The 23,656-nt window shown below is 41.3% G+C and overlaps 3 protein-coding genes across 4 annotated transcripts; 1 reads left to right on the plus strand and 2 right to left on the minus strand.

Moving 5' to 3' along the window:
• The first annotated feature begins 3,260 nt into the window (after nt 1-3,260).
• Nucleotides 3,261-5,623, plus strand: LOC127769462 (serine/threonine-protein kinase-like protein At5g23170). The gene is made up of 2 exons (XM_052295052.1): nt 3,261-4,861; nt 5,065-5,623. Exon 1 carries the CDS (start codon nt 3,523-3,525, stop codon nt 4,711-4,713), a length of 1,191 nt encoding a protein of 396 aa, XP_052151012.1. The 5' UTR covers nt 3,261-3,522; the 3' UTR covers nt 4,714-4,861; nt 5,065-5,623.
• A 1,224-nt stretch (nt 5,624-6,847) lies between these two features.
• Nucleotides 6,848-10,176, minus strand: LOC127778924 (calmodulin-1). Its single transcript, XM_052305574.1, has 2 exons — nt 10,038-10,176; nt 6,848-7,431 (listed from the first exon to the last, which is right to left on the minus strand). Exons 1-2 carry the CDS (start codon nt 10,111-10,113, stop codon nt 7,058-7,060), a joined length of 450 nt encoding a protein of 149 aa, XP_052161534.1. The 5' UTR covers nt 10,114-10,176; the 3' UTR covers nt 6,848-7,057.
• Nucleotides 10,177-15,387: 5,211 nt separating this feature from the next.
• Nucleotides 15,388-22,925, minus strand: LOC127757467 (probable peptide/nitrate transporter At3g43790). 2 transcript variants are annotated; one of them, XM_052282981.1, is made up of 17 exons: nt 22,558-22,925; nt 21,527-21,567; nt 20,820-20,880; nt 20,577-20,679; nt 20,359-20,461; nt 20,213-20,266; nt 20,046-20,108; nt 19,663-19,712; nt 19,512-19,587; nt 19,060-19,245; nt 18,827-18,914; nt 18,338-18,423; nt 18,140-18,247; nt 17,895-17,939; nt 17,675-17,763; nt 17,055-17,098; nt 15,388-15,857 (listed from the first exon to the last, which is right to left on the minus strand). In XM_052282981.1, exons 1-17 carry the CDS (start codon nt 22,706-22,708, stop codon nt 15,745-15,747), a joined length of 1,461 nt encoding a protein of 486 aa, XP_052138941.1. In that variant the 5' UTR covers nt 22,709-22,925; the 3' UTR covers nt 15,388-15,744. The 2 variants fall into 2 exon arrangements, with proteins under 2 accessions (XP_052138941.1, XP_052138947.1); XM_052282987.1 differs by having other exon boundaries at nt 20,820-20,893; nt 22,558-22,671.
• Nucleotides 22,926-23,656: the final 731 nt, after the last annotated feature.

A 23,656-nucleotide genomic window follows, 5' to 3' on the forward strand; every position in this document is an offset into this window, starting at 1 on the left:
ATCACCGGTGTTTACCAAACCGTTTGAGATGGGATTACCGCTGCGGTTTGGCGCTTATAACGAGATATACCGTGGTTTCAAAAATATAAAGGTTACCGCGCGTGATAACCACACACGGTTTGGTAAACCTGATCATCACACAATCGAGTGCAAATTAAAACCCTTTTGATCTGGAGAACAACCTTCTTCACTATGGCAATTCAAATAACTAGTCGATCGATCGTCAGTCTGAACAAGCAAACTGTACATATCCATATCCAGCTGTACGTACTGCTACGCATCACGCAATAAGACATGCCGCGGAATAATTTGAGTTGCTCGTGTCAGCGTTCTCCGGCGACCGGTATTTAATTAGTTTAATCTAGCAACTTAGTTTAATTAGCACATTGTATACTGTATACTATACTAACAAATTAATACCTATAGGTCATCTGGTGAAAAGTGCATGTACAAGTGTTCTATTTTCAAGGTAGGTTAGGTACATGATCTGTAGTATATGATAAATATAATAATCAGGTGATTGATCATTTCGTAATTCCTTGCCGCCATGGCAGGGGCCACTAAAATGGATAGTCTCATTCGTTAATGGTCAATATATATATTCTGCACGCGTGTTATTAGCTAGGGTTCATTAATTCTTGCTTGCTGGTGATGAAAATTAAAATCAATGGCAGGAGAGAAACTTTTGGCCGGTCGTCTTCAACGCGACTGCCGCCATGATCGAGATGTTCAACCGGTTTGATGATTTGACGACGAACAAATGAGAGCACCGACAAGCATGGTGCATGACAGCATGAAAGCCAAGAACATAGATAGGGGGTATATATGCAGGAGCAAGAGACTAATTATGGCGACAAAACAATTCTCAAGCAAGTTTCTTTTATAATAGATTGAATCGATCTAGTCCTTCACTTTAATAGAAACTACAGCCATTTATTATAAAACTAGATGATGCTTCGCGCTTTGCTGCGGAATATATGTTAGATATTGGAGAAATGATGAAATGATTTAGAATGAAATATTATGAAAATGATTTGAGAATGATGATTTAGTATGTGTATGCTTAGTTTCAGAATGAAATAAATTGTAATTATAATTACTATTTTCTCTGTTTCAGATTATAAGACATTGTCACTTTGGTCAAAGTCAAATTGTTTCAAGTTTGACTAAGTTTATAGGCAAATATATTAATATTTATAATACTAAATTAGTTTAATCAAATCAATAATTAAATATATTTTCATAATAAATTTGTCTTGGTTGAAAATGTTATTAATTTTTTCTACATACTTGGTTAAATTTGGTTAAATTTAAAGCAATTTAACTTTAACCAAAATCAAAATGTCTTATAACCTAAAACGGAGGGAGTATATGCTTGCATTCGAGCTTTGTGTGCTTAATGGGTTGATGTGATATGCTTGCATGTAGGTTTTAGGAGTTCTAATAAATACTATGCTTGCATGTTGAGCTTTAGATATTTAGTGAGCATTAGCTTTATATAAAGAAGAGATTCTTAGCTTAAAACCAAAATATAATATTATCTAGCAAAAAATAAAGAGACGCCACGTTATATAAAAAAGGCACCAACAATAAGGTTGGATGTACAATTTATTTTCAAATAGTAATCCTATTGCTAAATCTTCATCCAAAATTGATGAAAATGTACATAATTGTTGTCTCCAACTGTCAGCACACAACATAAATGAAATCCTTATACTCTTTACATTTACATTTTTGTAGTTGGCCCAAAACTAAATCTAAAATGTTGCCTTGAATTCTCAAGCAAGTTTTAAATTTAATAACATGTCTTTGGAAACAAAAGCGATACATCGGCCTTGTTTCTCATATAAATTGACTTTTACTTCTTTTTTTTTTTAACCTTCACACACACATGCATGCTCTGAAACCAATTACAACACTGCTACCATATACCCGTAGCTTATGTTCAAGGGGCATGATTTCATCCACGAGGATCAAAATGCTTGTGGCCACGAATGTTACCCACATATTTTGTTGCAGTAACTTTCGATAGAACTCAACAAGGTAGAGATTTGCCGTTGGTCTCTATCATTATCTCAAATAGGCAAATACCTTCACATTACAATCTTTGTAGCCCAAATTTATATGAGAATTGCTAAAGAAAACGACGATTTTCCCCAATCCCCCCCCCCCCCCAAAAAAAAGAATTGTAACCATCAAATCGTATCGAGATTTGTGCATGAGGGATCTACGCATGTGAAGGGATTAATTGTAACTATATTATAGCTACAGTATAATTACACTATAAATATACCGTAGTTATATTTAAACTTTTTAAAGAAATTTTGTGACAATTTATTAAGCCTCATTTTAAATTTCCACTATTGAAAACCCAGCATATCACAGCAACCACATTGTACACACCTCTGTTCGGGGCAACCCTCACTCCTTGGCACACAAAACGAAGCAACGTTTTAATGCGTGATTAATTAAGTTTTAGCTTTTTAAAAAAAATAGATTAATATGATTTTTTAAGCATCTTTCGTATAGAAATTTTTTCAAAAAAACACACCGTTTAGCAGTTTGAAAAGCGTCACACAGAAAATGGGGAGATGAGTTGGAAACTAGTACTACCGAACGAAAAAAAAAAAACTAATCCTACCCCAGTCCGGCCAGGTGTTGGCGTCCAAGCAGGCAAGGACGACGGACGCGTCCACAGGAACGGATGAAACCCCAGCCCCAACCAGTCCACCACTCCACATTCCCCTCCTGACAAATCGACATTCTCTGTTGCCGATTTGTTCGCTTGCCGTGAGTATCTTGCATCTCTCTCTCTCTCTCTCTCTCTCTCTCTCTCTCTCTCTCTCCAACCACTCCAACGATCGATCCGAACCCCAATGCACCGTGTGTGTGCATATGCCGCCTTTTTCTCTGCTTAATAGTATAAACAACAGTAATTATAATTATAATACTAATAGATATTGAGGAAGAAAGAAAGAGACAGCAGGTAAGCCATTTTTTGCTTCTGTTGATTTAACTTTGTTTTTCTACAGTACCTTTCTTTCTCCTTGAGAAGACAAATTTTCTTCTTTTAGGAGACCAAGCAAAAACATAATCATAATACTATACTACTAGTACTACTACCTCTTTTTTCTCTCTCTATATATACCTATCCAAATTTATTTTTTTTTTAAATTTTATCTGCCTACCTTTCTCTCTCTAGAATTTGGAGTTTCTTCTTTAACTCTCTCTCTCTAGCTAGAGTTTGGAGTTTCTTTTACCTTTCTCTCTCTGAAAATTGCAGCCACCAACTTTACCTTTGATGATCCATCCATGCATTTGCCTTTCTTCTTGGCCTCCTCCTTTTTTTCTCTTTATTCCTTTGCCTACTTGCTGCTGCTGCTTTACATTGCTCTCCATTTCTCCCAAGCTCCAAGCTCTTCTCTCCTCCTTCCATTTCGCCATTGCACCACACCATTTGCATTGCACCAAGAGGAGATCGAGGTGTAGAGTAGAGCTTGCTCGCCGGCGGCGGCGGCGGCCATGAGGGAGTTCTCGTTCGAGGAGGTGGAGGCGGCGACGGGGGGATTCGCAGCCAAGAACCTCGTCGGGAAGGGCAGCCATGGCAACGTCTACGTGGCCAGGCTTGTGTGCGGCGGCGATGGCGGTGGCGGGAGGGTGAGGAAGAAGAAGGTGGTGGTCGTCGCCGTCAAGAGGGCGTCGCACGCGCTGGGGGAGGCGAAGCTCGCGAACGAGATCGCCGTGCTCGCGGCGGCGGGGGAGGTGGCGGGGGTGGTCAACCTCGTCGGCGTGGCGGCGGGGAGGAGGGAGGGGGAGAGGATGCTCGTGATGGAGTACATGGCCGACGGGTCGCTGCACGACCTGCTGCACCGGCCGACGACGGCGAGGCAGCCGCCGCCGCCGTGGCCGCGGCGCGTGGAGATCGCGCTCGACGTGGCGGAGGCCGTGCGGGCTCTGCACGGCGGCGAGCCACGCGTGATCCACCGCGACGTCAAGTCGGCGAACATCCTGCTGGGGCGCGACGGCCGCGCCCGCCTCGCCGACTTCAGCCTCGCGGTCAAGGTCCCCGCCGCCCCCGGAGGAGGCGGCGCCACCGCGGCGGCGGCGGGGCCTGCGCCGGCGGGCACGATCGGGTACCTGGACCCGTGCTACACGGAGCCCGGCCGCCTCGGCCCGGAGAGCGACGTGTTCAGCTTCGGCGTCGTCCTCCTCGAGCTCGTCAGCGGCCGCAAGGTGATGGACGTGAGCGCCTCGCCGTCGTCCATCGTCGCCTGGGCCGTGCCGCTGGTCGCCGCCGGCATGGCGCGCGAGGTGCTCGACGGGAGGCTCCCCGCGCCGCGCCGCGCCAGGGAGGAGCGCGCGGTGGCGCGCGTGCTCGCCGTGGCCGCGCGCTGCGTGTCGGAGGCCGTGGAACGCCGGCCGGCGATGTCCGACGTGGTCGCCGAGCTCCACGCCGCCCTCGAGAGCGCCGGCTGGCCGCGCCGCCCCCGCCGCCGCGGCGACGCGCACGGCCTCGCCGGGACGCTGTACAGGCGCGTCGTGTCGTGGGGCGCGTCGCGCCTGCACGTGAGGAGGAGGAGGGTGCGGACGAGCAAGATCGAGTGCACGGAGCACTCCGGGTCAGAGGGGAGCGGTGCACAAGCACAACCCAACTACCCGGGTTCAAATTCTCGTCTATCAAATTCAAATAAAAACATTTTTGACATAAACTGATATTTTTCAAATCATGATTTGTTTCTTGTTACTGATTTTAGAGGCATGCCAATTGTAGAGAATGATCATATAACTCTTGAGGAAACGATCAGGATTTCTCGATCTGGACCGTTCAAAAAGTGACATTCCTCCGAAAAAGATTGATTCGGTGGGTTCACTGTTTTAGCTTAGCTAGTGTTTATTTATTTTTAGTTCCCTACATAACATGAATGCTATTGTCACAACAATTGTAAGATTAATCCGTGCCAATTTTGTTGTGTGCATATCTCTTCTTCCTCAAGCAAATATGGGTCGCTTTCGAGGGATGGGGTGTAAAAGGGGGAGAAAATACCTAATGTCTGAATTTTTCAGGTCTCATTGCCTCAGGATTTTGACTTCTAACTCATGGTGATCCATTCCATTGTCTTTGTAGTAAGTATCTATCTTCCACGTAAGTCTGAAAAATCCTAATGAAATTTAACAAAGTAGGGCTATATGATATGGTATCTTGTAGACTAGTAGAAGCCAACTAGGGCAGGTTAGATAGGAAGCCGAGTTGAGAGATTGTGGCACGGGTAGCTCATGGAATTCAGGTAAAATTAACGAAGGCTGGCACATGCAGCATGGGAGCTACAGTTGAACAGTAGTAGATGGGATTCTTTGCTTTAGCCATGAGATGACCATTATGCTGGAACCCTGGAGCTGAATTCATCATGCACACTGTGTAAAAGCTGCACAGGTTGATGCAGTTCTTGATCTGAATCTCTGTCCATCTTCTGATATAGAGTGGCACAAAGAGAGAGGGAAAGAAAAAGATGGAGATGTCTGAACTTAATCTAGCTAGGTGGATGTGCTGGCAGTGTCAAAGCTGTAAAAGTTTGATCAATTGTGTAATTTTTTTTTTCTCTGAAAGGGTCATCATGAAATGATATGCTAATGGCCTAATGGGAATCTACTTTTGCTGCTAAGATGCTCTCTTCCTCTTGTTCCCTTTCCTTCTGCAGAGAGGGGAGGATAAATGCCCATTATGCATAATCATTCAAAGGAATAATCGGTTGGAAAAAAATCCACTAGTTGAATTTGTATTTAGTGAAGGCTCAAAATTGACAAAAATGTGTACCCAAAATTGACAAAAATTTGTGCAAGAAAGCAATTGTACTCGCGGGTTCTCAATAGACCGAGGGTCGATTTTTGTGTTTGTGTGTGTGAATAAACACTACATTATTACAAACTAAAAGAGAGAACTGTTTTTAGCGCGTAAGTGAATTAGAGAAAAATGGGTAATATAAATGTAGTATGAAGTATGAACCACTTACTGTAAACAAACTAATATAGTAACTTTTTTGGCTCTTTTGTTTTGTCAAAAAAGAAGTTTGGCACGGTGGAAGCCAGACCTTTGCGTGAATAATAATCTTACCTGATTTGAATAATAATCTGGCATTTATTTCCTCTGATTTGTTTAAGATTAAAGAAATCAGAAACGTTTGACCATTGAAAAGTTATCTGTTTTGTTGAAAAAGCAATAGGCTCAGAACCACACAGAAAGATCCAGTCGACAGGACAGAACTGCAATTTTTGACGAATTCCTCGTTGAATAATCCTCTTTTTTAGATTTCTCCCCCTCTTCTGGACAAACAAAAATCCATATAATCCAATTTTGAAAGATCAGAGAAAAATCTTTAACTGTCGTTTTCCCCCATATGTTCTCACAAAACTAGACATCCCAATAATAATGGATTTCTTAAGTTGCCTCTCCTTTTTGAATTTAATACAGATGATGGAGTTTTATATTTCAAAGGCTGCAACAGGTACATGATCGTACTAAATTGACAAGACAAATAAAATTGCTATCGATGAACCTTTCAAAAAGTAAAAGGCAAGAACGGGGGAAAAGAGAGGATAATAAAGGGCAAACTCACACTTTCGACCTGGTACTCAATCATAAGATCTGCAGTTAGCTTTTGAAACAAAAACAAATCTCTCCTCCCGTTGGAAACTCTGATTAATATCAGCAATAAAAAAAAGTACGTAGATTATTGTTGTCGCAGAACATTGTGTAATCAGTAATCCTGCACATTGAGAAAAAGAAAGAAAAAAAATCAACAGCATACACAAACAAAGGGTTTCATAGTTCCTGAACTTCAGCACCATGCTCTACAAGAAGATTATGACAATTTGGAGGGTAAAAGCATCATTGTACCATGATAACACAAATGTTGTACAACTGCAAACAAAATCCAAACGAAATTACCAAACATTCCTGAGAAGAAAACAAACAACAAACATGTTCATTCCCATAACCAAATGCTGTCAGTTTTCAAAGCTACACTGGTTACTACCACCAGGAGAGTAACTAGATGGCATCTCACTTGGCCATCATCACCTTCACGAATTCTTCGTAATTGATCTGACCATCACCATCGACATCAGCCTCACGGATCATCTCGTCCACCTCCTCGTCTGTAAGCTTCTCACCAAGGTTGGTCATGACATGACGGAGTTCAGCCGCCGAGATGAAGCCATTCTGGTCCTTGTCAAATACACGGAAGGCTTCCTTGAGCTCCTCCTCAGAATCAGTGTCCTTCATCTTGCGTGCCATCAGGTTGAGAAACTCAGGAAAGTCAATCGTTCCATTTCCATCAGCATCCACCTCGTTGATCATGTCCTGAAGCTCAGCCTCAGTGGGGTTCTGCCCTAATGAGCGCATCACAGTTCCAAGCTCCTTGGTGGTGATGCAGCCTGTCCAGAACGCAGCCATTACTCAGTTACATATTACATGTCATCAAGATAAAGATGGTGAAAGAAGACACAAATACAGTTCAAACAATTTACCTCTAGGGCACTTCAGTAAATAATAATTAATGAACGATTCAGTAAAAAAAATTATTAATGTCATGTAAAGATGTGAAAGAAGACACAAATACAGTTCAAACAATTTACCTCTAGGGCACTTATAATTAATGTACAGTTTAATGAGAAAGATAATAATGGTGTGTTATCAAATCAAAGCAGTCCCCAACTCCGCATACAAGGTCCCTTTTTGTTAAAGTAGGTATATAACAGGCAAGTAATTACAAATATTGATTTCCTACAGAGCTTTCTTAAAATTTAAACAAAATAATAATCCCATCATCTCTAGATTTTTTTTTTTTTGAAGAGACCCATCATCTCTAGATTTGCACATTATTTTTGGCATGACATAAGTGGCGCTCAGCTGCTCATGTAATTGAACCAAGTTTTTATAAATAACATAAAAGTGTATCTAGTAAAACAAAGATGGATATGAAGCCGAACAATAAATAAGAATTTAGGGTTAGTAATCATGAATTTAGGGTTTGTGAATTCTCATAGTAATCGTGCACATTGTCAAAAATAAAAGAAGGGAGTTATCGTGCTACATAACACTACATGAATCCTGGCATCTTGCCAGTGATGGGATAATATTTGGAACAAACATGCATCATGAAGTGACATTTGCACATCTGATTCTAGTACAATATGAGTTTGTCTTAAGGCCTAACTACTTGTACAACATAAGGATGTAGTGATGTACAGTCTTTATAGATTTGCCATGCAAGTGAACTAGAATATATTCATGAAATTAGCATAAGCTCCAATTGCGCAAAAGGCCAAAAACAAAGTAATGGCTGGGCCCACAATTGTTCTCACATTATCCCTTACTCTATGCCTTTATCTCGACGCATGGAAATATGGAATCAAAAAAAGAAAAACAAACACATGTGCAAGTTTAAACTAGGATTTACTCAAGAACATGAACATGTGTTAGCTTCTCTTCCCACAATAGGAACACGAGATAAACTAAAACACCCGTAATCAACCTTACCTACAGTGTGAAGAACTAGCCTGTTTAAAACAATATTAGAGACATACTGGCACAGTGGCACCCCTATAACTTACAGGCCATCTGGAATCACTTTTAAAACCTATACATACTGATTATTAGATAAAATCACTGTGGATAACCGAACGTATGAGGTGTCATAACCACTAGGACCTTCGCGCTGCTTTGCATAGTCCCAACCTTTGCTGGGAAATATAAGAAACTGCAGCAAGCAACTAAGTTTTGTCTGACAGCTATAAGCTGTTTTTACTTCGTGCACAATGTCACCTTGGCTCCACTCGTTTAACAAATACTACTAAATAGTGAGATGATTAACTATTCCATACATCACATGCACTCTCTATGCTATCATAAAAATTCTTACTGGTGATACATATATAGCATGATAGGAGAAAATAAATACCAACTCCCATGTGACTTTCAGAAAAAAAAAAGGACAATACAAGTCTGAAACCTGGTGTACCCATCTATCTTAATAATTCTGCAAAATAAAATTTAATCATCAATCATGCATTCATGCTACAGCATTACCCTTATGCCCATGGACATCCATTGAGAAGAAAAGGAAGCCCAAATAAAATCTAAAACGGTAGTAGAGTCCCTTTATGAACAGCACGCCAATGCATGCACTACCTAACGTGCTAGCTCAAAAACCCCGTATATGCTTTCTTCCTATAGACCTAACACCTGCAGCACTTTGCATCTTAGGCCCTGCCCAACACAGGTACATGGCGAGTGGTCTCACCATGCCACATCAGAGCCAGACTGCCAGCTCGACCAGAGCAGTGGTTGCACCTTCTGCTTGGCGGCAGGAGGCACGGGTGAAGCCACAGCTCGGATGCTGCCATAGCCATGCCTAGCAAGCAGTGACTAGCAGATAGCAACACACCATGGTCCAGTCAGCAGCCCCAACAACCATGCAACAGGGATGAAATTCACCACGCCTCGCGCCTCGCGCCTCGCTACCATCAATCCGTGGGCACACTGTGCGTCTATGCCCATTATAGCCACAGCCGCACCAACTTACCGGGCGACTCGACGCCATTTCCAACAGAACTTGGGTATTTAAAACGCGAATTTCGCAATTCAACTCGATCACTCTGATTAACAAACTCTCATGGGATAACCAAACAGCCATTCCACAACCAGCCGATCTACTATCACCTGCGCTATCTCCACCCCTCCTCCTCGAGGCGTTGCTCAACCAGCAAACTCTGAGACCCCCGCCGCAACAATTTCCGGCAATAGCATCGGGCGAGATCTACATCTCCGAAACCCCCCGACACACTACCGCTCGGACCCCCCCCCCCCCCCCCCGGCGACCGGATCCCCACCTTCTCGCGCACCCGCGAGGCCGCGAAACCGACTCCACTCCACCGCCATCGCATCAGCGCACACGCACGCGCTACCGGATCACGCAGAGCATAACAGAGTTCAAAAACAGAAGGTACAGAGAGAGAGGGAGGGAGGGAGCAGGAGATACCGTCGCCGTCCTTGTCGAAGAGGCTGAAGGCCTCCTTGAACTCCGCGATCTGGTCGTCGGTGAGCTGGTCCGCCATGGCCGACGCGGTGGCGAGGCGGCGAGGGGGATCTGGGGGGGGGGGGGGGGGGGGGGGCTTGGATCGATGGAGAGAGAGAGAGAGGCGGAGCGCGAGTGGAGGAGGAGCGAAAAAAGGGAAGAGAAGGGAAGCGGGGGAGGAAAATTTATGGAAAAAACGACCGCAAGGGTAAGACCGGACGACATTGAGAGCAAACTGCTATGCGTACTCTCTACCCCTGTTTTCATGTAAAAAAACAGAACACGATATAAATGCATACGCTCGTAACACGCACACTCATCCTACGAACGCACAAATATATCCTACCCTATGAGTATATGAGCATCTCCAAAATACTAGGCATGCTTATCTTGAGATCAACGAAGTCACTATAGATGTCTCGCTGTCTACATATATGTTGCCTACCATTAAAGAAATAATTAGATATAAATACGAGCACAGGTGTAATATTAGGCTTAACCCGAATGGGTTGTTTTCATGACTATTTTTTTACATCTATAAGTAATTTTTGTTTTTTGATGATTACAAAATGGTTTGAATTTGTAATGGTTATTGCAGTAAAAAGAAAATTGAATACGGACGCCCTGCCCGATATTTTCTTCTTAAAATGAAATCCATGGATTTCATTAAAACCATCCTGTCTGAAAACATCCTCAGGGGTCACGAAGATGCTGCTACTTCCTTGGTTGTTAATATTTAATGTTTATTAGGATGAAATTCGATTAAGCTTTTAAAAATGACCATCAATTTTATATTTGAATAATAAGTTTATAAAATCTAACATGTACAGTAACTCCATTTTACACTCCAAACTATCACAAAAATCCAAATAACACCCTTCACTTTAAAATAGGTCTTTCTAAAAGTTTCAAGAGTTTTGCTAAATCTCGTTCAAAATATTACTATTTCCTCTGTTTTATAATATAAGACTTTCTAGCATTGCCCACATTCATTTAGATGTTAATGAATCTAGACATATGTACGTGTTTACATTCACTAACATCTATATGTATGTGGACAATGCTATAAAGTCTTACATTGTGAAACGGGGGGAGTAGTGAATATTTTGTAACCAGAGGAAGTGCAACGCTAGATACATTTAGCACTGTACAAGATGCACATAGCCCACAAAAGAACGCGCCAAGCAAAAGCCGTTACAGATTAAGGACCACCAAACAAACTGATGGATTACAGTGTTAAGGACAGTGTAAAAACTCTCACAGTCGATGGAATTTCAGAGCTGAATGGACAGTCATGGCACATGGCAGTTTGAGCCGTAGCGTCCAAATACAAGATACAGATACAAGACAAGCCTTCAGGCTAAGTTTGATGTGTACAACAGCACAAGATCATCATACCAAATCGAAGTACTGATCTAAAAAAAAAATCGAGGCATATTTTGCAGTACATCAGAATGGTTGTGTGGCGAACAGAAAAATATACACTTTACTACGGAGGTATAGGCATTGCAGCAGCACTGTCCTATGACACGTGGCTTCTCAGATGTAACATCCTAAAAATCCTCAATAATAAAAATCACTAAAATTTCGAACTTTTTAAAACTTTTGCATCATGCTGGTGTTATTCGTTTCTCTATTGCAATAAATATATTGTTTAAATTAAATAATATAAGATAAGTAAGTTGAGATGGAAGTCAAATAATAAAATCCAGAATATGGCGAAATAAGAAAAACATAATACAAATAGAATATTAGTTATTGACATAGGGTGTGATAAATCAAATATGAGGTTATAGAAAAACAAAGGTTAGAATCTATAAAGTTGAGAATAAAGGAATATAGGTCAAGGGTAATAATATTAATCCTTAATTCTTGGGTTCAATAAATCATGAAATTAGAAGTATATGATGTGGGTAGATCTATAATGGAAATAGGGTTAGTGGGCTAAACAAAAATTCCATAAAAATTGTCATTAGAAAACCCTAATTGTGATTTTTCTCGGGTTGCTACTCTTCATTGCGCGCCAGGTGTTCGATCTGTGCCTAATCCGTCTGAACGCTCGACGCCGCCCCGTCCAACCGCTGCCTTGCCGCGCGCCCGCTGTCCCGACCCGTGCGCCGCATTAGGCGTGCCCGTGCGCCGCACCGCGCCGCGCCACGCCGCGTGGGCCCGCAGCCGACCGAGCCGCCAAAAGCCCGCGCCAAAGCTGCGCCGCCACGGGTGCCCGCGTCATCCCATCCCCTCGCGCGTCGCCCTCGGGATGGAGTGATAACGGCCGCCACGACGACCCCGCGTCACCCTAGGGCATAGCCCTGCGCCCCTATCTAAGCCGTTATCTCTATCCGTCGCCTCGCTCTTGTCGCCGTCGTGTCGCCATCTTGTCGCCCCCGGTTGAGACCGCTAGGTAATACGGTGCCCCTTTGTCCAGCTAGCGATACCTCTCCTGCATACTACCGCGTAGGCAATCATGCCGCGCCTGCACATTGAACCGAAACCTAGGCGAGATCGAACCAAAGCCGAGTCATTGATTATCCTTATCCATTAAGAAATCACCCTTCCTCTCGTTGTTATAAGCTCGCCTTTAGCTCGACTTTATCCAAGATCAACCCCTCATCTGTTTCTCTCTTCCCCAAAGCTCTTGCTCCATCTCAGAGGAAAGAAAACGCGCTGCCGCCGGGTGTCGAACACCTGGTGGGCGGGGGCCGCACCGCCGCCGCAGGGCCTCTCGGCCAGTGTGGGTGGCAGGGTGTGTTGAGGAGGTGCCCGCGTTGCTGTTGCTGCTGTTGGAGGGAGCCGGGAGCCACTACGCGAGGGAGGACGAGCGTCGAACACCTGCAACCGTCGCTGACCGTCGTCTGCCCCTGTTTCGGCTGCACCACGCTGCGCGCCGTCGAACTCCGCCGTTCCGCCACTTCGTGGTAAGCCCTCGCGCCTGTAGTATTGCCTGGACACCTAGAAGCCAGCGGCCCCCTCGATTTGGGGTGTGCGCTGCCGTAACCGTGCCGACTCCGGCCGCCACCACGCCATGGCCGAGCTCATCGTGGAGGGACCTCGTTCCAATACAACCTAGGCTAGATTTTTGCTTCTATATGCTCCATGTGGACCCTAGATGGTTGAATCGTCGTTGGTTGCGCTCACATTGGTCCTCATTGTGCCGCCGCCGATTTTGGGATCTCGGCGCCGTCGACCGCCGTCGCGCCGCGCGCCGGACGATCGCCGCGCTTCGCCGCCGCCGCCGGCGGGTCTCCGGTGATGCGCCACCGCTCGCCCCACCGTGCGCCGAGCCGTTCCGGCTCGGGCCGTCGCATCGTCGCGCGCCGCTCCTCTGCTCCGTTGCGAGCAGAAGGAAGAAGACGACGGGGAGAAAGAAAAGAACGAGAGAGGGAGAGATTATGACATGTGGACCCCACTTCATTAGTGTACAGTGATCCTCAAACTAATGATATTATTGTGAACCTATGACATGTAGGCCCGGATGCTTAGAAATCTAATTAAATTGGGTTTTAAGTAAATGTCTTAATGACATGCGGGTCCCACCGGAGGTTAAAGGTCCGGCTTGACCTCAGCCAACAGGGGGCCGGACCCACCTGTCAATGACACAGCAGGATTTCCTTTAAAAAAAATAAAAAAAACCAGAAATGAAATAGGAGGATGGCCCACATGTCAGCCACTGTGGGTGTTGGATAATGTTTCGGACAAAAAAAATCATTAGGAACAGTAGCTTTTCACAATTTTCCGAATTAATTCAAGTTTGAATCTTTAAACCCTCGTAACTCACTCATTTTAACTCGGAATTGAATGAAACTTGAATCTAAATTCATCTAAAATCAAGGTCTATCTGATGATACCATTTTCTCAATATGCTTTGTACTGTTTGAATTTTGGTGAATTCATTTGAATTCTAATTGAATTCAAATCCGATCTTTCGCACGTAAATTTAGATTCCGAGGGAATTGTTGAGTCGATTGAGGAGCAGGGACAGCAAGACTGCGATCAAGGCAAGTCATCACTAATCTTTGAGCATATTGAACCTATTGCGAAAATTATGTTGATTTAAATAAAATTGCATGCTATATATACGAATATGAATGCCCCAATTGTTATATATGCCATGCCTTGATATTGATTATCTGTATGACCCTTGTAAACCCTGTTATTGTGTACACTTAGTCAATATTGACAAATGCTTAGTCCTGCTAATTAGAATCATGCATTCTCATATTTATCAAGTGCTACATGCTTCGGCAACTACTTTAGGAAAGGTAGTTGAGATGCAGCATGTGGAGATATGAGCGCCACATTGCCATGACAAGGATGACATGAATTGTGAAAGGAGAAATAAAATTAAACACTGTTTTCGACTAGGGCGGCTGGGGTACTTGGGTGGTGTCCGGAAAAGGCTAGTGCCGTCCCTGGTCAGTTAAAGACCGAGCCATGAAGTTAAGCATGAAACGACCCTCGTACAACCGTACTTCTCGTATGGGTATAGACCTAGCGGAGTACATAGCCGAGCGGAGGCAACATCCCTGCATAGTGGTTATTCTTGATGTGTGTGGGGGCAGGGCCTACGGTGGGGCAGCCATTGATAGGACCGCGAGGGGCGAGTGCTTACAGTGGTGTCGCCATCAGTAGGACTGCCATGTGTAAACTTAACTAAAACTTAATGCATGTGTGAGTCTTCCCTTCCCGGGAGCGCCAGAACTCCTCACACTGCTAAAAACTTATGACGCCTAGAGTGCATGAGGATGTAAGTTCATGGAGCGGGTACTGCCAATGTGAGGTTATTAAAAGGCTTTGCCGTGGCAAGTCTCATTCGTTGGGACGTAGGCTCATGTGTTGGGCAAGTCGTGGAGTAGGGTAAAGTGTACATCCACTGCAGTGTGAGTAAACCAAATCTATTCGAATAGCCGTGCTCACGGATAATGAGCACCGGGACATATATTACACTTGGCTAGACTCTAAATTCTTAAATTGATTGGGATGGAATATGCATGATGATTTTGTACTGGCGGATCAACTTCTCGAGAGGCAAGAAGGAGTAAACCCCAGAAAACCATTACGGCCTGTAACAGGAAGCTATCTTTGGGAAGACAATGGATGGTGAACATAACCGTTGCTGTGTAATAAATACTGGAATTAAAACTGGACTAGTCTATGCTAGATAATACGCTTGTGAAAAGAATTGTTAAACTAGCTTTATGCAAATAAACCAATGGCCATACTTTGAATACCACTATCATATGCATTGTTGTTATGGTGGCTTGCTGAGTACGGTTGGTACTCACTTTTGCTATTGCAAAATTTAATCAATGGATGGCAATGAAGTCGAGGAGGATCCCTATGCTTATCTTCAGGAGGATGCGGAGGATAACGGCGCTCCGTAGGTCTTAGTTACAGTCATTGCCTGTGGCAATGGTGTCGCCGCTGCCTTATCTATTTTTGTTACAGCATGTATTGTGGACCGTTTGGTCCTATGTTCTAAGATTGCCTGCGGGCCTATGATGTAATAATTCGCGCTAGACCATCTTTGTATGCGCACTTGATATTTCGGAAATGTAATCGTGAGTACCAGACTACTTGATCCAGGGAAATGGTACTATTAACACGAGTGATTCCTGTTATAAAAACGGGGTCTACATCAGACCTCACGTCCTGAGTAGAATGGTTAGTGCTAAGTAGTAATGGGATCGTGCTTCGTGCTTCTTCTAGCGTAAAACGGCCTGAAAGTGCTCACAAGACCGATGACTGTGAAGACGTTCAGCATGAAGAATACCAGGTGGTCGCCTGCAAAAACAGAGAGCAGGTGCCAACAGAATTAGAGCTTTACAACGAATCAATGGGATACAACAGCGTTTCAATGCTTAGGAAATCCTCTTCGTAGTTGCATTTCAACAAGCCAACCCACCTGGCTTAATCTTTTCAAACGCATACATAAGCTTAGTTGAAATTAAGGGGGGTATCAGAAGAGATCCTAAGGTCGGGCTTAATAGTGAATAGTGATCCTGAATCAGCATATTTCTGGATTTTTTTTTCTGAGTAAATTTCATAAAACTATAGATACTTTGATTAAATTATTACAAAACTACAAATTTAAGTTAATGTATCACAAAACTACAGGTTTAAGGCTAAATATCGCAAACTACAAATTTAATAATAAAACTATCACAAAACTACAGATTTTAGAGTTTAAATCCTTAAGCACTAATGCTATGTTTGAGTTATGATGTTAAAGTTTTGTGATTAAATTTATCTTAATCCTGTAGTTTTGTGATAACTCTGTTACTAAATCTGTAGTTTTTCGATATTTCACCTTAAATATGTAGTTTTGTGATAAATTTAGTGTTAAATACGTAGTTTTGTAATAATTTAGCCAAAGTACTTGTAGTTTTGTGAAATTTACTCTTTTTTTAGTCTACGATGTTGCCTATTTTAAATATCAAATGAACATCGCAAAAGACTGAGAGATGAGACATCTTACTCTAAATTTTTAACTAAGAACCTACTGTATTTACGATCTTACTTCAAAAATGAAGATATGAACTTCGCTGGTACCTAACATTAAGAGACTCTATCCCATTAGTTTTAGACAAACAATATCTAGTTATTCTTAAAACAGACACGCAAGCTTAAATTTCTCTAGTTTGATCATTCAATTCAGATATTCATGGCATTGAGAGGGGCAAAAATAATTAAAAGAACTAATGGTAGATAACTTATTCTTATATATGTACCACATTCATAGTTATTATCTGTTCTAAAGGTGTTGATATCTGGCGAGTTCATTGCCAACATTCAGAACTGCATTCTTTCTATTTTGGTATCATAACTTTCCAACTTATTGACATGATAAGATGGCTCTCCCATATATTATTTTAAGAAAATTCTGATAAAGTGCTAATTGCATTGGTATTAACAGGGATAGGATATAGCAAAGTTGTATCTTCGTGTTAATTCACTAGTAATATACCATGCATGTAATACCTGGGAGAAATGAAGCTGTCTGACGCCTTTGAGCCCATGCAAATCTATAAGGGAAAAGAGTAATTAGCATTACGATGCGGTATTTCTCCTGAAAAAACATATATGTATAATAAAAAGCTGGTACCCACAGTTTGCAAAGTGTGAATCCTGGTTGTATATCTTGATGAATTAATACTACTAATAATATGTGGCAAAACAAAAATATTGGGAGTTGATCACAACAAACAAAAAACTAAAATTGTGTTTCATTGTCATTGTAATTAAACTGATTAACCAAAAGGAAATATAACTATCTAAGAAATTGTAAGGACACTGTTGTTTGTCCAAGAAAACTAGGGAAATTCCTTATTTCACACTGAAAATTTCACGTGGTTCAATGGTCCATTATTTGTTATTGACGTCCCACTAACATATAGGCTAGGACTTGGACCCACATGTCATTGAGACCATGACTGACAAATAAGGAATGGATAAAATTTCAGTGGCATATGAGGAATTTATCCTATATATTACATGTATGCTCTGAAACCATTTAAGGGAAAGTTGTACTTTTACTAAATTATTTTATCTTCCCTTTGTGATTGCAACAGGGAGCAAAAAGACAGATAATAAATACTTACATAGCTCCTGCAATTGCTGGAGCAATAGCTTTAAAGATGGACATCAGAGTTACAGCAACACCGTTGGCTGAAGCTCTAACGTCCTGAGCCTGTTATTTGTATTTCATGGTTAGAAAAACAAAATTAGAAACTATAAATTACCACGTATAATAACCGAAAAATAGAATATATTTTTTATATAACTACCCGGTACACATTATTTGGAACTTGAAGAACTTACCACAGCATCATTCATTAAGATGTTGAATACAGTGATGGCAGTAACCTGAAAAAATTTTAGAAGAGCATGAGTTGAATTTTGTCAAAACTAATAATGGATGTGTCGAGAGGTGAAATATAAAAGAGTGATATACAATAAACAGGACCACACTTGAAGTAATTGTTTCAAAAAAATGAATAAACAACGAGTCGCTTGTCCAAACGAGTATCCATTCTAAACAACACAAGTAAGACGTTTGCACTCACTGCAAAAGCATTCTTCAGAAAAGATGCACAGTTAACTATCAATTGAAGAATGGACCCTGACAATCCGGCCATAAATGGATAGCTAGAAAGAAGTGGTATAGTCAATATCTGCAATTCAGAAGTATCATATGAGTTGAACCGTTACAGTAGAACTGAGCTGATCTAAATTCTGACCCAAAAAAAGAGAGATAGTCTTACTGCCACTATACGGACAAGCGTGATGGGCTCTACTGATTTTGCCACTGACGGGTAAACCAAAATTTGGAATACCAGGAGGAAGAGACCTGATAATAAGTTAAGTCAGTACTCAATATACCAGACATTGCATGGAATACGAATAATTGAGTTTTAAGCAAGTTCATACCATACTTCAGATTAAGATTTGGTTTTAGCAAGAATTAATACTTCAAATTGAGAAAGTGCAATTGATCACATCAAACTAGACCTAACAATAAGAAAAGATCTATATCCATATTATATATTTATTATGGTAATTTACAATTTTACATTATCATATGCATTAGCCATAGCATGTGGGGTCATGGGGCTAGTGCTTTCTTTAGATCCCTATCACATCCACATGTCCACGGTGTTCAAAATTTCAAATCTCGATGAACAATCTTATAAGTCTGCCTGTAAATTCAAAACTCCATATTAGTGGGAGGTTTCCTGTTGTGCTTACTGTACCTGAGAATGCAAGGACACTACCCACATCTTGGGAAGAAAAGCTTAATCCACCATACTTCCTGTCGCTGACAGCCCATAGAGAAAATACCTGCAATTTGTGTTTTCCCAAATGAAATCCAGTAATAACAGAAAAAGGAGGGGTGGTGCAAAAATCAAATATGACATTAAAAAAAAGATGCATGAAATTCTAAATAATAACAAAAGGCAACTCCAATGACAGTGTAGAATATTACCTCAGCATAAGCCACATCCTGAAGAGAGAATATGCAGTATGCAATGATAGCAGACATCAGTGGCCAGTTTGTGAATAAATTTAGACATCCAGCACTATTTTCTTCAGCAGTTGGACCAGAAAGACCTTCTTCTACAGAAATTGAATCCTCTAAAACCATATCCTGAGTGTGCTTATGCAAAGTTTCCTGTAACATGACGTAAATGTCAAATTTTGTGCAGTGACATTAAGGTTTTTGTGCAAAGTTCTCAGGGTACACATCAATACTAATGTTGCAATTGCAACTGCAGCAGATTCTAAATGAATTTATGGATCATCATGAAGAACTATGATTCCAGTGTCAATGGGATTTCACCAGAGTTATCAATTATCAAATATTTAATGAAAGCAGTTATTATAATGATGTTTGCTAAAAGAAATGTTGTATCATAGGGATATAAGAAAAATGCTCACCGGGAGCCAGAAGGAAGCAAGTAGAGCAACAATGGCAAGGAGGGATATACATAAGCAGGGGAGAAAATACGGAAACCTAAAACATTGCACGTTAAAAATTAGTAGTGTAAGAAATAACCAATACAAGATGGATCTAGAAAGCAGATGCTACCTCCCAAATATAGACTTCTCAGAGAATATGCTTGGATATTTATCTGCAGGCTGGTATAACAGAAAGGCACAAGCAAAATAAGTAGAGTTGCATGCCAATAAAAGAAAAATGAAACTATCGCACTTTATCCTCGATGCAGCAATATAATCAACATGTGTGTTTTCATGTTCTTCACAAATTTTTGAGGCATGACGAGTATAATTATTAATGTATATGACAAGAGAACTCCAAACTTTAGATACACCGCATTAAAGTATTATAATTTGTGAAATTTGCGACTATGGTTAGCAAGAGTCATGATTGGAATACAAGGGCCAATAATCTTGACATAGTTACAAGTTAATTACATCATGATTTCTTCAAATATTAAAATAAAATATTACCTGTGCAAGATAACCACCAATAGCTGGTCCCACAATAAGGCCTATGCCACGTGAGGAAGAAACCTGACAGATTAGCCAGCAATATCAACCAGTGAACATTACATTGGGGGCCTAACAAAGTTGGGAGACAACAAAAATTTTCAAATAGTAATGGTCCAAGATCTTACAAGGGATAGTCCAAGGTGACCGTGTTCTTTTCGGCACACTTCTGTAGCATAGGCCTGGAACACAGAAATTAGAAAATAATGCTGCAAGAACATGGTCGAAGGTTTTAATAGACAAAAGTGAAGCATTCTCATGTGGACACAGGTACCTTAATTGGGCCAAGTATACCACACATCAGACCAAGCAAACCTCTTGAGGTTAATGCCATCCAATAACTTGAGCTGAGTCCAAAGAGTGTATTGAATATAATTCTGCAATAGATTAGAAAATGTGCTCAAATTCTCTGTGCATTAACAAATTAGATCCAACGAAAAGCTTATAGATGAGAGTATTGGATTCTACGTTTCATTCAACGAAGATCCTTACATTGAAATAAGGGTAATTATAATAATCGGCTTCCTCCCGTACTTATCAGCCACGATGCCCCATATCACAGAGGAGAGTGCTCTTCCAAACATATATGAAGCGCCTTCACATATCACAAGTTCACCCTGTTAGATAAGGCTGCCTTGCTGAGGCTATCACTTTCATAATACATCCTTAGAAGCTACTTTTAAGTGCTTACTCAGATTGACGCAAAAGAGGAAATATGTTTCAGAGAAAACTCACCGACAAAACCAGCATAAAATCCAATATCTTCTTCTTGTTTAGCAATATGCAGGTCCCTTATCTGCAAACAGAAACTCCAATGTTGATAAAAGAGAATTAATTTAGAACACAGTTCAGCATTTGCAAAGCTGTTTTACGTTCAAAAGTTATGTTTCCGACAAATCTATACCAAATAAGGAAACAAAATGTCGATAGAATATCTAAGACGCATATTTAAGGAGAAATATTTAACCGATCATTGTAATAGAGGATGTCAGATTATGGCTCTTTTGGTACTACAACAATGAAGGTGATATGTGTCCAGGTTTATAGTATGGAAAAGGCTATACGTACTAACTTTTTCTTACTAAATTCTTACTAACACTGATGTGTCATGCTATGAGTGCACCTAGAATTTTTGTAACTTCCATCTACTTAAATCAAACGGTTGAGATGATTGTTAGTAAAAGTTTAGTAAGAAAAATTTAGTACGTGTAGCATTGCTCTTATAATATTTACTATTTGGTTCTTCCTTGGCTCAATATATGAAATAATTACAATGTGACAGTGCATATTAATTTTTATTTTTACCTTTTACATACTACAGATCCAGCACAGCTGTTAAGTCCAAATGTAAAATCGATAGTGACGCTAGTAACTCTTCTCTTCTCATGAAACAAAATGTCATCATATTGCACCTCTAAAAAAAAGCAAGTAAAATTGCTCACCATAAAATACAAGAAGGGAAACAGGGATTGTATCGGCAGGGCTGCAAAGAGCAACAGAGAAAGACAAATTAAGAAAGAAAGGGACAAATAATATCAGGTCCTGATAAACAATAAAGATATAGATCGCAAGATATAGGACACAGATGTGCAGTTAATCTTCTTTAAATCAGTTTCCTGGCCTAACAAGATGAGCAAATTAGGCAAATGGAGAAAACATTTTAGTAAGCCTCAGTGTTTGATTAGAGAAAACGAGAAGTACATTTCCTAAGTGTACGTGCAGGTACCATACGTGCACTATCCTTCTGTCGAATTCGGGATGTGCGAATAGAAGTTCGCTTGGTCGATTTTGAATTTAGAGCGAGTAGAATAGCAACTGTAAGCATATGTGTAGGAGAGGGGAGAAGAGAGAGAAGAAAAACGGGCTACAGATTTAGAGCGAGTAGAATAGCAACTGTAAGCATATGTGTAGGAGAGGGGAGAAGAGAGAGAAGGAAAACGGGCTACAGATTTGTAGCCAGCTAGCACGGACTCAGTACGTTATGTGCGTATGAAGGTAGGGCTATATATTAATAGTGTAGTATATGCTATTGTATGAATGGACTATTAGATTAGCTATAGATGATTTGTAGCCAGTAGTTAGCAATACTATTAAACTTGCTCTTCAAAGTTTGCGGTTTTGCACCAATCCCCAGTGGGCAGTGGCATTTGACAGTGGAGATTCTGAGAATACCCGCGAGAGCACCGAGCAAATCTACTGCGTTGAGCATGATCGTGGCATGCCAAAGCTCGGGGCAACGAGATGCTCCTACAAACCCATACTAATTGAATCCCCATTACACCATGATATACACATGCATGTGTACTAATTTCCAAAAAAAAAAAAGAAAAAAAAAGAACGGCGTTATCCTCCACTAATTTCCAAAAAAAAGAAAAAGAAAAAAAAAAGAAACAGACGGCGGAAAAGACGAAGCACTACTACAGGTCGATCAAGGTCAGGGAAGAGAGGCGGCGCGAGGCCGATGAACACTCACTGGAGGAGACGGTGACGAGCCAGATGAGGGAGAGCTCCGTGTAGGGGATCCCCTCCCTCTCCTCCTTCCTCCTGTCCACCCTGCATCCGGGGCACTCGGGGTGGTACCCCCACGCCCTCCTCAGCGGCTCGCCCGCCCCGCCGCCAACCATTGGTCTGGTCTCCCCTCAGTCAGCCGCTCCTCAACAACCCGCCGCCAGCTCTAGCTCTTCACCACCGCCCCCCCCCCCCCCCCCCCCTCGATCGAGGGAATCCTCGCCGCAGCGGGCGGAGTGATGTAAGGAGGACGCGATCGATGGAGAGTGGTCGTGGCGTCGTGGTCAAGTGCGGCTTAATTCGCATCCGCACCCTCATGCCCCGCGGCGCGAGCCGCGCGTTTTTTCCTTCTTTTTGTTGAGATGCTGCTAGCTGCCGTGTTCTCCTTTGCATCGTCTCGCGCAACGGAAAAGTCGGGAACGGTTCACGGTTGCCTAAATTTTTACTACTACCCTCCACACATATATATATATTATATATATATATATATATTATATATATATATATATATATATATATATAATATATCTATATTATATATTATATATAGATATAATATCTATATATATATCTATATATATATATTATATATCTACTATATATATATATATAGCGATATATATATATATATATATATATATATATATACATATATATATATATATATATAAGAGCTACGACCGGGATATACCATTTCCTAGTACACTACTTCATCCATTTCAAAATATAAGCCACAACCACTCTTAATCTAAAAACCAATAAATAATTAATATCTCATCGTTGTCATGAATCATCGCAATTAATACAATACATGCAACCAATAGAATTAATGATCATGTGAGTATAGGATTTAAAATAATAATATTTAGGGGAAAGAATGTGCTAATTAATTACATGCATGCATGCACACCTTATATTATGAAACCACTTTAAAAAGTAGGTATGCACTATATTTTGGAACGGATGGAGTAAATCTAAACAGAGGTATGTCCAGATTCGTAGTGTTTTTTAAAACGGAGGGAGTAAATCTAAACAGAGGTATGTCCAGATTCGTAGTACTAGAA

This window comes from Oryza glaberrima, chromosome 1, assembly GCF_000147395.1.
Source record: "Oryza glaberrima chromosome 1, OglaRS2, whole genome shotgun sequence".
Lineage (NCBI taxonomy): Eukaryota > Viridiplantae > Streptophyta > Magnoliopsida > Poales > Poaceae > Oryza > Oryza glaberrima.

Excerpts from the sequence above, each read along its gene's own strand:
- LOC127769462 (XM_052295052.1), top strand. The coding sequence starts at position 3,523 with ATGAGGGAGTTCTCGTTCGAGGAGGTGGAGGCGGCGACGGGGGGATTC.
- LOC127757467 (XM_052282981.1), bottom strand. The coding sequence starts at position 22,708 with ATGGTTGGCGGCGGGGCGGGCGAGCCGCTGAGGAGGGCGTGGGGGTAC. Across the intron at positions 20,109-20,212 it reads GTCACCTTGGACTATCCCTT|GTTTCTTCCTCACGTGGCAT; the intron begins GTAAGATCTTGG and ends CTAATCTGTCAG. Across the intron at positions 17,940-18,139 it reads TTCTGAAGAATGCTTTTGCA|GTTACTGCCATCACTGTATT; the intron begins GTGAGTGCAAAC and ends AAATTTTTTCAG.
- LOC127778924 (XM_052305574.1), bottom strand. The coding sequence starts at position 10,113 with ATGGCGGACCAGCTCACCGACGACCAGATCGCGGAGTTCAAGGAGGCC. Across the intron at positions 7,432-10,037 it reads CTTCGACAAGGACGGCGACG|GCTGCATCACCACCAAGGAG; the intron begins GTATCTCCTGCT and ends CGTTCTGGACAG.